This window comes from Bactrocera neohumeralis, chromosome 2 (assembly GCF_024586455.1).
Source record: "Bactrocera neohumeralis isolate Rockhampton chromosome 2, APGP_CSIRO_Bneo_wtdbg2-racon-allhic-juicebox.fasta_v2, whole genome shotgun sequence".
Taxonomy (NCBI): Eukaryota; Metazoa; Arthropoda; class Insecta; order Diptera; family Tephritidae; genus Bactrocera; species Bactrocera neohumeralis.
In genome coordinates, this window is record NC_065919.1 from 64045219 (window position 1) to 64060107 (window position 14889).

At 34.8% G+C, this 14889-nt stretch overlaps 3 protein-coding genes across 6 annotated transcripts in view; 2 read left to right on the forward strand and 1 right to left on the reverse strand.

Moving 5' to 3' along the window:
• The window catches only part of LOC126760495 (exosome complex component RRP46), a 203375-nt gene that overhangs the window by 88713 nt on the left and 99773 nt on the right, over window positions 1-14889 (reverse strand). The gene's annotated exons all lie outside the window — the stretch shown is intronic.
• Window positions 114-3411, forward strand: LOC126760311 (cytochrome P450 CYP12A2-like). 3 transcript variants are annotated; one of them, XM_050475868.1, is made up of 7 exons: window positions 114-350; window positions 1273-1378; window positions 1442-1513; window positions 1576-1822; window positions 1884-2000; window positions 2063-2513; window positions 2570-3411. In XM_050475868.1, exons 1-7 carry the CDS (start codon window positions 252-254, stop codon window positions 3149-3151), a joined length of 1674 nt encoding a protein of 557 aa, XP_050331825.1. In that variant the 5' UTR covers window positions 114-251; the 3' UTR covers window positions 3152-3411. The 3 variants fall into 3 exon arrangements, with proteins under 3 accessions (XP_050331825.1, XP_050331833.1, XP_050331841.1); XM_050475876.1 differs by lacking the exon at window positions 1442-1513 and having other exon boundaries at window positions 115-350; XM_050475884.1 differs by lacking the exons at window positions 1273-1378; window positions 1442-1513 and having other exon boundaries at window positions 256-350.
• On the forward strand, window positions 5955-11213 carry LOC126760397 (probable cytochrome P450 12e1, mitochondrial). Its single transcript, XM_050475997.1, has 6 exons — window positions 5955-6205; window positions 7777-7882; window positions 9508-9754; window positions 9819-9935; window positions 10009-10459; window positions 10521-11213. The coding sequence occupies exons 1-6, from the start codon at window positions 6107-6109 to the stop codon at window positions 11100-11102; spliced, it is 1602 nt and encodes a 533-aa protein (XP_050331954.1). The 5' UTR covers window positions 5955-6106; the 3' UTR covers window positions 11103-11213.

The window sequence follows — 14889 nt, forward strand, 5'->3', positions numbered from 1 at the left end:
GCAACTTTGTTGCGAGAGTATAAAAAGCTCTGCTCAGAGCTTTCACAATGAATGGCATAAGACAATTTGTATTGAATTTTTGTGTCTGATTAGAATATGCTCACTATAAAATAATGAATCGTCGAAACAGTAAGCTTACAAGAGCGGTAGTGATCAGTAGTATATCTCTATTGAACAAGTTTTAAAATATTCTTAATGCTGTGTGCACACTAAATGGTTTTAATTTACTTGATGTAATCAAACCACTCAAAATGTTATCGCGCTTATTAATTAAGTGGGATGCAATAGTAGAGCGTTCGTTGAGTTCAGCGGCTTTAAGGGGATATGCAACAGCTGTGCAGCAAAAGCAGGTAAAAAATAAGTATTATTTTATTGCTAATAAAGCTGCTATTAAAGGCGTCACTGGTGTTTCTGGGTTTTAGAATTTTGAATTCAACTAAAACAGGAAATTCAGAGATAATGCTAAGAAGTAAGGAAGGGTTAACTTTGGGTTAACCGAATATTTTATACTCACGCAACTTGCAAGGATCAAAGCCAGCGAAACAATTATACATACATAGGTGTTGACAAAACTTTATATTAAACTAGCTTGAACGATTTGGTAGTTCGAAAATATGTATATTCGTTATAAGAGGGCTAATTCAAGTATTTACTTATTATCAAAGAAACATTTTCCCTGAGATACAGGTATTTTCGACAAAAAGGAGCATACGCTTACAGTTCCTATATTTAGCGTCTGGGTTCATGAAAAGCTAAAGGCCGATTTATACAGTTTACGGTCGTAAGATGAAATAACTTGAACCAGAATTGCCTCTCATCGCTGTAGATAATTTGAAAGTAGGATAGAAATCATAACGCAATTACGAGTATATAAGGTTGTGTCGTGAGTATAAAAACAACAATAAGTAACATGTGTTTTTTACTCGTATTCTCAAAATCTGCTGTTGTGCTGTCTTTCTATGAATCAAAAATAGATTTTTCAAATAGTGCAGTAGTAGTTTTTGATGAATAACTGAATATGAACAGATTTAAGAAAAACACCGAATCATTAAACTGTAAACAAGAAAAGCTGAAGAAACAGAGTAATTTGGAATAACGATTAAACTATATTTTCATAAGAAGAAACGTAAGAATCTTAAGTAAGTTAATAGATAAATAAATAAGTTTATAGCACGAAATATGAATTTTGGAAAAAAATATTCAAAAATTCTTATGCCAAACCTTAAACAAGACCAAATATTTTTCATATATTTAATTGATTTTAATTTATAGGAAACCCAAGGTACTTTTACTACCAATAATTGGGAAAATGCGCGTCCATATTCTGAGTTACCAGGGCCAAGCAAATATGAAATGCTTCGTGGAATTTTACCAGGAGGTAGGAAAGATATGATATGATATGAAAAACAAAAATTTAGTTTCTAAAATTTCATATTCTCAGCCTCACAGTTGTTCAACCAAACTATTTTGGTACGATTTTTTCCAATACAAATTTTAAAACCAATACCGAAATGTATTAGGTACACTAGGTTTTTTTCTCAAATTATCGAAATATCTGTTCTCTCTCTATTTAAGGTGTGTTCCATAAGAAAACATTTATTGAAATAATTAGAACCATGACACACATATATGGCGATATCTATCGATTTCCTTCCGTGTTCGGCAGACCAGAAATGGTTATGAATTTTAATCCAAATGATTATCCAATAATATTTCGAAACGAGGGTATTTGGCCAGAACGTCGTACTTTCGGAACTTTATATTATCATCGTAAGGTGCACAGAAAGGATTTTTTTCAAGACGTTGAAGGACTATTGACCACGTAAATTTATTATTAAAAAAAATACCTGACACGTCTAAATGCTTTCCAAATATATTTGTAGAAGAGGCGAAGAATGGGGAAAAATACGTACCGCCGTTAATCCAGTGCTAATGCAACCCAAAAATGCCAGACTCTATTTAAATACGTTACTGGAAGTCAATGACGAATTTCTCGAAAGGTTATTACAATATTTATCATATCTTTTAAGAAAAGATTAATCTCACACTGAATTTCTTTTAGAATACGTCACATACGCGATCCTTTGACACTCGAAGTGCCCGATGACTTTATTGATGATATTAATCGTCTCACCTTAGAGGGCGTGGTGAGCATTGCCCTCAATACCCGTTTAGGCATGATACATAAAAATCGTGATAGTCCTGAAAGTAAAACACTTTTGAAAGAAATACGCAATTTTTTCGCCTTGTCGGAAGAGATAGAACTCAAGATATCCATTTGGAAGATAATCAAAACACCGACGTTTCATAAACTGATGAAAACATTGGATACGCTAATAGTACTGTGCAATAAATATATTGATGAGGCGCTAAAACGAATAGATTCGGATAGTGAGGGTAAATTCACCTCAGAGGTGGGCAAGGAGAAGAGTGTTTTAGAGAAACTATTGAAAATTGATCGCAAAATCGCTGTTGTTATGGCAATGGATATGATGATGGCTGGCGTCGATACGGTAAGTACATTTCAAATCGAGCTTAAAAGTAATATAATGCTGTATTATAATCACAGACAAGCTCCACTTTAACGGGCATATTATTTTGCATCGCCAAAAATCCAGAGAAACAACAGAAACTATTCGAGGAACTCAAAAGTATTTTACCAAATAAGGACTCGCGTTTGACAATTGAGAATATGACAAACCTTCCATATCTACGCGCTTGTATTAAGGAAGGCATGCGCTATCATCCCATTATTATTGGCACAAATCGTCAGCTGCCGAATGAAGTTGTGCTGAGTGGATATCGCATACCGGCCGGTATTGATATTTCGGTTGCTTCCAATTTGCTATTGCGCAATGAGAAATTTGTGGAAGAGCCAAATAAATATATACCAGAGCGTTGGCTGCGTAATGACAACGAGGGTAAAAAATATCAACTCAATAACCCATTTCTATTTCTTCCCTTCGGCTTCGGTCCACGCAGTTGTGTGGGCAAGCGCATTGTGGATCTTGAATTAGAGGTTACGTTGGCGCGATTGGTGCGCAATTTCATGATTGAATTCAATTATTCAACGGAAAATGCTTTTACCCAGAAGTTAATTTTCCTACCAGCTATACCATTGAAATTCAGATTCGCTGAAAGAAAGGAGTGAAGATACGATGATTGATTGGATCGTATAAGTAAAGAAAAGTCATTTATAAACTCGTTTTATGAAGCGTTTCACTAAGTTTCTATGAGTGGAATATGTTTGTATTAGCAAAGATAATTAGAGCTCAATATGTAAAATATATGTATATGCCAATAAAATATATTTATAAATTATAAACTATTATAACAAGAAAACACGTTAACATCGATTTCACAGAAATTATAATACATTTCACAAATAAAAAGGATTCCTTACAAGATCTATATTCCGAATATTCAGTTTGACAGCTATATGCTATAGTCATCAGATATGAACAATTTCTTATGTAATAAGCCATGCCAAATTTTGTGAAAACCTCTCCAAAATGAAATACTTCATTCCGATCGTCCACTTTTGCGAAAGCTATATGCTATAGTGGTTCAATATCGGTGGTTCCGACAAGTGAATCGCTTCTTGGATGGAAAAGGATGAAAGCAAAATTCAAAAACAGAGGAACTATTTTTTCCGAAACACAATATCGCGCTAGTCTAATATATATTTAAGACATTGTTTTCTCTTAGTTTTTTTTTAAGATTTAGGATTCTCAGTTATCTCTTAAATCAAGATATAATATTGTTGGAGGATTTTCTTTTAGTTGGTCAAAAATTTCCATTATACACAAATTTCCTCGAGCTACTTTGTCATATTTTCTTAAAAAAAAGTAAATGAATGATCAGAATGACGACGAGTTGAAATCCGGGTGACTCTGTCTGTCCGTCCGGCCGTGTTAGGTATACATAATAATTGAAATTCAAAGAGGAGGAAATAAATAAAATTGAGCTACAACTTGACCTAGCCACCATATGACTCTTATCAGGATTTTCGAATATCCGGGTGACTTTGCTCCATATGATTGATGATTGTATGTGAGGTGACTTAATGAATAAAATCGGATCGATACTACCCCAACTTTCATATACTACATATGTGACCTGGTCTACGAAAAGGGGGCTTAGGTGTCAAAAAAAAGGAGAACAATTAATGAGATAACGAGAAACTGACGATTATTTTTAACAGCTTTTCCCAGAAAACTAGTTTTCGCACGTTAGCCGCCTTTTCGTTGACCAGGTCACATATAATGATTTTCGTTTTTCTAACAAATCGTATGCCGAATATCAACATAAGTCAGTGTATAAATAATATATAGTATAAGTATCGATAAAATTGCATTGATTCCGATTCTATGGTTGACGTGTTACACCTTAAGGTATTTCCCTGCCTTTGATTCCTGTAAGTTGCAAGAGTATAAAATGTTCAGCTGCACCCGAATTTAGGACTTCCTTGCTTCTTTAACTATTTTTTCTTTCAAGATACCAAAAGCTTCTGCACTTAAAATGCTATACCTCTCAAACCAATTATAATTTGAAGGTCAGGTCTAACCACAACAAGAATACATTCAGCTTTGGTGGCTCGTTGACTAAGCTCTACATCTGTCTGGTACATACATACATACATATACATACGTATAGTATGTATTTATATAAATGCATGCGGTATACAAATGCACACATTGCACTGATAACAAATTGTACATACAAAATACAGACGTCATGGACGTTAATATCACTTCGGTGGAAGATAAGAAATTTATTAATTTAATATTTCATATTTATTTCAATTAATTGTATATTGAAAATATTAAAACTGCGGTGCTGTGTACTAACCCCCTAGAACCGTACTGTATTTGATAGAAATACTTTCGTCACCACAAGTCAGAGTTCACTTTACGTATACATTACATGCGAACTGGTTACTTATTTCCATTATGTAGCAGTGATATCTGTATACCCTAACAAAGAAAGAAACATCGCAGACTTTTTTAAATATATGCATAAATGATTAGCGCCATAAACGATGTCGATTTAACCTTGCCCGTCTGTCTGTATATACACGACTTAGTCACTCGGTTTTTGAGATATCAATCTGAAAGCTTGTAAACATTGCTTATACCCAAAGAAGCTAATCATTGGTCAGACCACCCATATTGGACCACCATAAGATACAGATGCTATACAAACTGGACGATCAGAATTAAGTGGCTTGGAAAACCTGTTTTATTTGATAAGATATATTCACGAAACTAGGCATGGATTATAGCCTAAGGCTATGGTGTAGCCTCCGAAGAAAGGGTTCAGATCAGATCACTACAGCATATAATTTAGGTTAGGTTAATCTGTTTGACCTCCCATATAAGTCACCGATATACCAGTTTTGGTTCAGATGGAGTTCAGTTGATAGCTCCAGGGAAGTAGTCATCTTTTAATATGGCTGCGCTTGACGCAAATTTTAACAGACTCTGCGCCATCACTTTCCATACTTACTCCAGGGGCGTGTATCTAGACAGAGACCAATTTTTTTGACAACGGTAAAATTATGAATGTACTAACTTATCTTAGTTAATATTGACATAAAAGTAGATATAGCGGAACTTAAGCGTAGTGTTTTATGCAACCAACTTGCCACGAGACAAATTGTATATGATAATTTAATTAGATACTTAGTAACGCAATGTATGATATTTCACGAGATCTCTCACTTAAGATTCACTTGAGACCATAATATACAATATACAGTTACTTACATCCCCTTGACGAACTGAGATGGGTTTTTTATTTGTTGTTTGCTGTGATGTTTGATAACGCTGCAATTTCTACTAATCACATTTCTCAGCGACAGAAAATTTGTTGTTGAAAAGCGCAATCGTAAATCAGAAAGTTGAGCGTTTTATTGATATTAATAAATAACAACTAACAGACGCGATCGTTTATGCGAAACACTTTAGTTAGTTTGCAAACGCGGTGATGTGCAGTTCTATTTCTCTACATGCGAATTAGTGTACATCGGAATTAAGTTTGAGTGATAAAAAACTAAAAAAAAAAATTAAATAAGAAATTACAAAACGTTCCTCTTCTTCCTAAAATGTTATCTCGTTGCTTAATACAATATAATGAAGCGTTTGGACATTCCTTGGGCGCAACGTTCATGAGGAGATACGCAACAGCATTACCACAACAGCAGGTGGTTTGAGTTCCAATTACGCATTTGAGTTTATAATTTTAAGAAGAGAACAATCATACAAACATAATATAATTTAATTTGTTTTCTAAATAATAAAAAATTCATGTATTTGGTCTGTTGTACCACATATCTAATCACAAGTGTTAAGATAGTGTAAAAATTTATGTTAACTGTGCTATGAATTCGTTTAAGGGAAAAAAGGATATCATGTACGACGGTTGCCTTTTATAATGCGGGATAAGAGAATAAAAAGAAATAGTAATCATCGAAAATCGTTTTATTGTTTTTCAAACTATTTTTCATTAAGATCTATATACTGTTGCATGCATTTGAACCAATTTTCGAAACACTCTTGCCACTCTGTTAGAGGCATCTTCAAAACATGCCTTTTGAAAGCATCAACCGCCTCTTCAGGTGTCGTAAAGCATTGACCTCTTAGTTTATTTTTTATTTTCGGGATTAAAAAGAAGTCATTCGATCTCTAGTCAAGACTTTACGGTGGCTCAAAAGTGCAGTTGTTTCAGTCGATATGGGATCGCATTGTCGTGATGAAGAGTGATCCGCCATCTGCGATTGGTTTTTCGATTTCTTAAACTTGTTATAGTTTTTCCAAAAACACAGGCAACCAGTTGCTTGGAAGTGCTTCGTGCGCGAACAACTTTTGTTGAATTCGACTGTTCTTCCAAATTAGGACCAATACGCGTAAATCCACGATTCGTAATCTTTCACGATGCCATAGACGTGTTTCGAAACACCACTAATGTATTTTTTTTAACATTTCTCTCGACCAATTGTCACGAACCATTTTTTCAGGGATTGACAAATTGTATAAGAATAAAAAAAAAATTTTGCAATTAAATGCTCATGCAATATGAAATAATTTAATGTTTTTAGTATGCTGATCCCACTAATGCCTATGGTTGTCTCAATCTCAGAATAAGTCACATGACGATCTTGCAATGTTAGCTTAAGCACAGCATCAACCGTATCCGGAACGACAACTGATTTTGGACGACCTTCACGAAATTTCACGACAAAAACGTACCATCGGTAAACACTGGTCATTGAAAATTGAGTTAAGTTCATCGATGCACGGTTGCTGAGATAATCCAGGTCGAAAATTGTAAAAAAATAATTTTGTAATTTTTGGCAGAGATGAATATTTCAAGTTACTGTAAACATACTGTAAAAATAACACTCATATGTTAAAACGTTCTGAGTACGTAGGACATCAAAAATGTCGAAATTTATGATAAAGTTGTGAGTTGCAAGACCAATCTCGAAATATAAAAGGTAACCTACATATTATGGTATCAAGACATGATATCAAGTCAATGTGATCTCTGAGATTTTCATATTCTGCATATATACGAAATATTATCACTAACAAAATATGAAAAGAGAAATTCATAAAGAATTTATAGATCTTCAAGTGGTTCATTCCTTTTCAGAAGAAGGAAGGAACAGAAATAAAATGCAAACACTTTGGTTTATGGATTCAATAGAATTTATTCATTAAACTTATACTACTAATACTAATAGTAAAGTATAAAAAAATTTTAAAATTGCAGTTCAGTGAAAGAGTATCTGCACCAGTCCACTTGGAAAATGCGCGCCCATTTAACGAGTTACCCGGACCAAGTAGATATGAAATTGTTCGTGGATTTATGTTGGGAGGTAAATACATATGATTCACGATTCGAAATAAAATGTAAAATAAGCTTAGCTTAGTAATATATTAAAAAAATAATCAAATAAGTTTCTTGAAGTACAGGAACTTGAAGTACGAATACAACAAATCTTGACGAACAAATTTTCACAATTAGACTAACTTATTCTTATATATATAATATATATATTTAAAGAGCGGACCTTGAATTAATTATCAGAGGTCACGAAAGGTTTTGAAATTAATGAGTCTAACCGTGCGATTCTGTACTGTGATACAGTCTCAAGTCTCTAAATTTGAAATTTTAAGTTAGAGACAATTTTTGAGACTTGAGACGATTTTGCTATTCTGTAAGTGAAAGTTACAAAATCTATTATATTTCATTATTCAGAGATGTTTTTATGTAAAATTGATTTATTTTTAACCTTTTCGTGTTTGAGTTGCTTACAAAATATAAAAAAACGAGAATTCGTTAATATCTATGATGATCTCTACTCGTATTCAGTATATTCAAAATGGCAGACAATAGTTCTTTTTAGTTTTGTGACCTGCTAACTATCAGGTCTCAAATTTGAGGCAATATTTTGAGACTTACGCTAGAGACAGTTTAGTGAATAGTAACCAATCACAAATTGAGACTTTATCTCAAAATGCCTCAAATAGAGACTAGAGACTGGTTACAGAATCCCGCTATAAATGCTCTATACCGAAACACCAATTCCAACTGTACTTAAGGGTAAGGTTTGACAACTTTTTTTTCCTTTTTTTTATTTTTTTCTTTCTGAACCATCAACATCTCAAGAATATTGTGTTAAAATTTTAGGTCATTCGGAGAAAAACTAAGAAGTTACAGCAGGTTGAATAAGACCTCACCTGCGCTGGGTGTACAAAATTTGAATCGATTTTCCCAAATATGTCATTTTTAAAGTCGGTGACCAGTCTACAGAAAAAACTACTGCATCGATCGTTTTGAAATTTTGTATAAATGTTCTACATATACATATAAAGCTCTCGAATGACGTCGAGTTTTTCCAAAAAAATTTGAATTTTAAGTTCAATAACAAATAGGACGTTATTTTTTCCAAAATCGTCATTTTGGCTCACGAAATTGGTTTTGGCAAAAATTGAAAAATTGAAAAATTGGCCAAAAAAAAAAACTCGACGTCAATTGAAAGATAAACTAATAAATTAAAGAAAGCATTTTGATTTTTTGATTTCAGATAATCCAGTGATGCTGTAGGCTGGTCACCGTACAACAACTTTTTTCGAAGTGCCTGCAGAGATTCGCCGATAAATCCGTTATTCCTCGAAAAATTTTGCGATAAAATTTTAAGTATCCTTCAAATGTTGTACTTTCATATAATAATAAGTAAAATAAACCTACAGCATTAATTTTTTCTCAAAAATTCACGAAAAAGTGTCTTTTTTCGACGAAACAAATCTTACCGTGATGATGTGCTTTTAAGCACGGTAAGATTATGCCGTCAACGACAACTCACGTAACACACAACGTCTGTCGTTGTACTTAAGTTTTTATTGACTGACTGGTTTATAATGATAAGCTCGGACTGTGGACAAATTGAAAATTTACTCTACTTATTCTTCTAAATATTATATAATTATCGATCCACAGGTGAATTTTACAAAAAAACATTTACGGAATCAGTAATACAACTCTCAGAAAAGTATGGCACACTTTTTCATTTTCCCGCTTTGTTTGGCAAACCCGAAATGGTACTTGCACTCAACCCAGCCGACTACCCTATAATATTTCGGAATGAGGGTGTATGGCCCGATCGACGCCCACTCGACTCTTTTGCATATCATCGGGAAGTGCATCGGCCAGATATTTTTCAAGGCATACACGGACTTATGACAACGTAATTAAAATTTCTAGAAAACTAAGAGCAAATATTAATCGTGTACTATATATATTCATTACAGAACTGGCGAAGATTGGGCGAAAATACGGACTGCGACTAATCCAGTTTTAATGCAACCTAGGAATGCGCGACTATATCTGAACACAATACTTGAGATCAATGACGAATTTCTGGAAAGGTTGTATTAAATAGTATGCAATAATTAATGAGATTTCAGGCTTACATATTACCTTTCTTGTACATATTTACAGAATCCGCCACATACGCGATCCGGTAACAAACGAGATGCCCGATGACTTTCACGATGATCTTAATCGTCTAACGCTTGAAGGTATTGTCGGTGTTGCACTAAACACCCGTTTGGGTATGATACATAAGAATCGAGACTCTCCAGAATGTAAACAACTGTTGCAATCGATACGGGACTTTTTTGACCTCTCCGAAGATTTAGAAGTGAAACCTTCAATTTGGAAAATTGTGAAAACACCGAAGTTCTACAAATTAATGAAAACTTTGGATTTGCTCGCAGATTTGTGCAACAAGTATATTGATGAGGCGCTAAAACAAATTGAAATGGATAGTGATGGAAAATTCACCTCCGAGGTGGGTAAGGAAAATAGTGTTTTGGAGAAGCTTTTGCGCATCGATCGTCGCATCGCCGTGGTTATGGCTCTAGATATGATGATGGCTGGTGTTGATACAGTAAGTTTATCTCAATTCAGTCGTGTGGTTATCAAAGTAATTTGCTACATTCCAATCACAGACAAGTTCCACCTTAACGGGCATATTATTTTGCCTCGCCAAAAATCCGGATAAACAGCAAAAATTGTTCGAGGAACTCAAGAGTATTTTGCCAAATAAGGACTCCCGTTTGACTATAGAGAATATGCAAAATCTTCCTTATCTGCGCGCCTGCATTAAGGAAGGTATACGCTATCATCCTATAATTTTAGGTACATTGCGTAGCTTGCCCACCGATGTCGTATTGAGCGGTTATCGTATTCCTGCCGGTATTGATATCATGATCAGCTCGAACTTGTTGTTGCGCAATGAAAAATTCGTGAAGGAACCAAACAAATTCATACCGGAACGTTGGCTACGCAATGACACCAAAGGCAGGAAATATCACATCGACAACCCGTTCGTGTATTTACCGTTCGGCTTTGGTCCACGTAGCTGTGTGGGTAAACGTATTGTAGACCTGGAACTAGAGATCACTTTGGCGCGTTTGATACGTAATTTTGTGACTGAATTTAATTATTCAACGGAAAATGCTTTCATACCGAAACTTATAAGCCAGCCGTGTATTCCATTGAAGTTTAAATTCGAGGAGAGAAATGAGTAAAGGTTAATATCTAGCATATTGAAATGTGACACAAATATATTTAGTTATTGTTTTAAGTTATGTACTAATATAAAAATTAAACACAAATATAGGAAGTTGTATGAATATATAGTTTATTTCTTCTAATTTGTGTTGACTTATTATCAGTAAAGAACTGAACAATCCATATATTTGGTAATTTTTGTTAAAGTAGATGAAGAAACCTGAACCCTTTAAATTGTTCAGTTCCTATCGGCTGAAGGAAAGCATAATAATCGGATCAGCATAGGGCAACACAAGCATCTTATTAGTAGCACAATTCATAACAAATCTTAATTGATTTGAAGATTATTAATATATTTATTTGCAACGATTCTTTCTTCTACTTACTTTATTATTCTTGGGGTAGACATCTTCTCGATTCAGCTCTGCGGCTCGAATTATTTTCTTCAGCAGTAGACTGGAGAAGTCGCACGATAGGGAGTCGCTTTGTCTGAAACCTCGTTTGGTATCGAACGGCTAGGAGAGCCTAAAACCTGTTGTGCGTTAAACTCACACTGATAAGGTTCAATCAGTTTGTTGACAGTTGGCTTTAATCTTTCATACAATACGCTCGATAGAGTCTGATATGCGATGTTGAGGAGGCTTAACCCATTGCAGTTGGCTCAGATTGTGGGCTCTCAATTTTTGTGGAATAGGCAGAGCACTTTAAATTCCAAACGTCGAATATGCTTTCATCGAATATGATGCATGCTCCTTATCCGTCCTTTGCCGCCGTATTTGAATAGCTCGGCCAGCAATCCATTGGTCCTCTTTTCCTTTGTTTTTCTTCAGCCATAGCTATAGGGTACCCGTAGCTTCGAAAATGAAACAGCATCGTTTCATTACTTATTATAATATTATTTTTTTTATATCAGCAAATCCTACCGGCCATAAAATAATATGTATTTTATTTATTTACGAGTAAAGCATACGTTATCGCTAATAATCGCAATACAACAGCTGCTGTCGGGCACTTCAACTCTTCACTGACCTTAAACTTCGAAAACACTTGTAGCGCCACACAAGTGCTCACTTACTACATATACTATATATACGACTGATTAAATTATTTGCGGCACTTATTATTATTAATTATTTAATTAATATTTTACGCCACAACTAATTGATAAGTTTACAAATTTATTTTAAACGTTGATTAACAGTAAATCGCAATCGCAGCGTATAGGGTTTCAGTCAGTTGTCGACTTGCAGCCAGCGGTGTTTTGAAGCATTTGCTCGGAATAAGTGATAGGAATTACAAATAAGAATATATACATACTACTTACATCAGAATAGCGATCGTTCACATCGGCAGTTCACTTTTAACAAAAGTTTCCGTGTTCTGTCTGATTGGTATATTATCAAATGTATGAATCGATCAGAAGTTTAAGCATTCATTAATCCCACCTTTCATAAACATTTTTAGTGTGTCTCTTGCATCTGGGGCCTTTATTGATGACTAAAGAACTGATGCTACTTCAAATTACAAATTAATATCGCTAATTATAGAGTTATCTTATAGCTACCCACTATTCTAAAGGCGACTTAACGATATCTAATACCGTAGTTGTGGACTTATACCCTTGTACTTGTACTGGCTCTCTCTCAATTTTATAATAAGTTAACTCGAAATTCGAAGAACTTTATACTAGGTATATGGGGACTAAGGGAAGTATTGACAGAATCAACCAGTTTTTAACAAACAGACATACTGAAAAGAATTCTCTCCAAAATTCAACTATATATCTCACACTATTGACTATTATTTTCGGTAAAAAGTTAATTGTAATCACTGTGTCCACATATTCAGTTCCTAGGGGCTTAAACAGTTGTGGATCAATTTGGACATTTTTCGGTCATATGGGAAATCGGCTTCACACTGCAACAAAATTGCGCCAAAGAAATACTATGTACCAAATTTAGTTGAAACCGGTCCAGCAGGTCCCGAGATATAAGATTTTATCTAAACCGCTCATTGTCCAATTTTCACCCCGGCTCCTTCAAAGCCTTCACAAACCACCTGAAATATTCAGCTTTTCTCTATCTCTGAGAACTTCACAGAATTATATTTCGCTGGGAAATTGAATGAATCTTATATCTTTAGCTATTGGCGATATTTCGTTAATAATCTTTGCCTCAAAAATGAGAATATTGACTCTATAAATATATTCGTGAGGTTTGCATAACAATAGAAACATTCATATGCGAAACCAAGGACAAGGAACCAAATCAACGGCAAAACATACGCTTCTAAAACCGGGTGAAACTATTTATGGTAAACGTTATTAACAACAACTCATCAAATTGAAGCCATCAATTGGCGTAAAACCTCCTGCAATTCTCGACTATGCACCAGGCAATAATTTTCCATCATAACAGCGCTAGGCTTCATCTTGTAAGACCAAATAAACTATTTGAAAAACTGTGATTATGAAATTTCGCCTCCTCCGCCTTAGAGCCTAGACCTTGCTCCCTCCGACTACCACTTGCTTCGGTCTATGCATTTCGCTCTCACTGGAATTCATTTAGATCAGATCCTGATATCAAAAATTGTCCTGCTTAGGCAAAGCCGACGAAATTCTTTTGAAATGAAATCTAGAAAAATTAGAAAACGTTATACTCGTAGCTTCAGATGGAAAATAATCTTAATAATATTATTGCAATTGTTTTTGAAAATATGCCACAAAGGACTTTTATATACAAGGCGCGTTCCAAAGTAAAGAGGACTTAAAAAAAACAGAACAAAAGGTTTTTTCGGCAAAATCAATTTATTTTATTCAAAATAGTCTCCTTCTGCTCTGTCTCAATACAGCTTTTTGCACGGTCCAAAAGCATGTCGAACGAGTGTTTTAGCTAGTTGGCCGGTATGGCCGCCAGTATGCCTTTTGAATGGCCTCTACGTCTGCATAACGCTTTCCTTTCATGGGCAAATGCATTTTTCCGAAAAAGAAGAAGTCGCACGGTGCCATATCAGGTGAATACGGGGAGTGGTTAATGGTTAAAATGTGATTTTTGGTCAAATAATCGGTCACAAGCGTCGATCGATGAGAGCAATTTTTGGTCGTCAGTCAATTTGTGCGAAACAAACCGTGCACACACCTTTCGTAAGCCAAAATGTTCGGTCAAAATGCGATAAATCGATGTTTTAGAGATGTTCAATTCCATTTCCATGAATTTCAATGATGATTTCGGCTGATTTTTGATGAATTCAAGCACAGTTTCAATGGAATTTCCGGTGATCACGGATTTTGATTGGCCCACATGTTGATCGTTAATTATGTCTTCACGACCACTTTGAAAATGTTGAAACCACTCATACACTCTGCTACGGGATAGGAAATCATCGCCATAAACCAGTCGACATATAGATGGCGCAATCAGGGGGCGCTAGATTCATAAAGTCCTGTTTTCTTTGGAAAGCACCTTGTATATCGAACTCATGTTTGCAAACCCCCTAGCTGTAGTTGTTATTACTACGCCTTTCAAAGCTTTCGAATCTTAAACAAATTCTAAAATTACGCATGAACATATTTTCCTCTTTTAGCAAAAAGTCTCCAGAAACAAGAATTCTACCACGCACATTAAATTAGACCACAAATTTACGAATTACGGTAAAATCGATTTTCAGTCATCATAAAATGTTGACCTCGACTTTCAGCTGTCATTTGCTGTAACTGACCTAAGGCAACTCAATAAAGTATTGTATGTAAACAAAGCATCAGCAACAACCACAACAACAGCAACTGCATACAAAATAAGAAACACT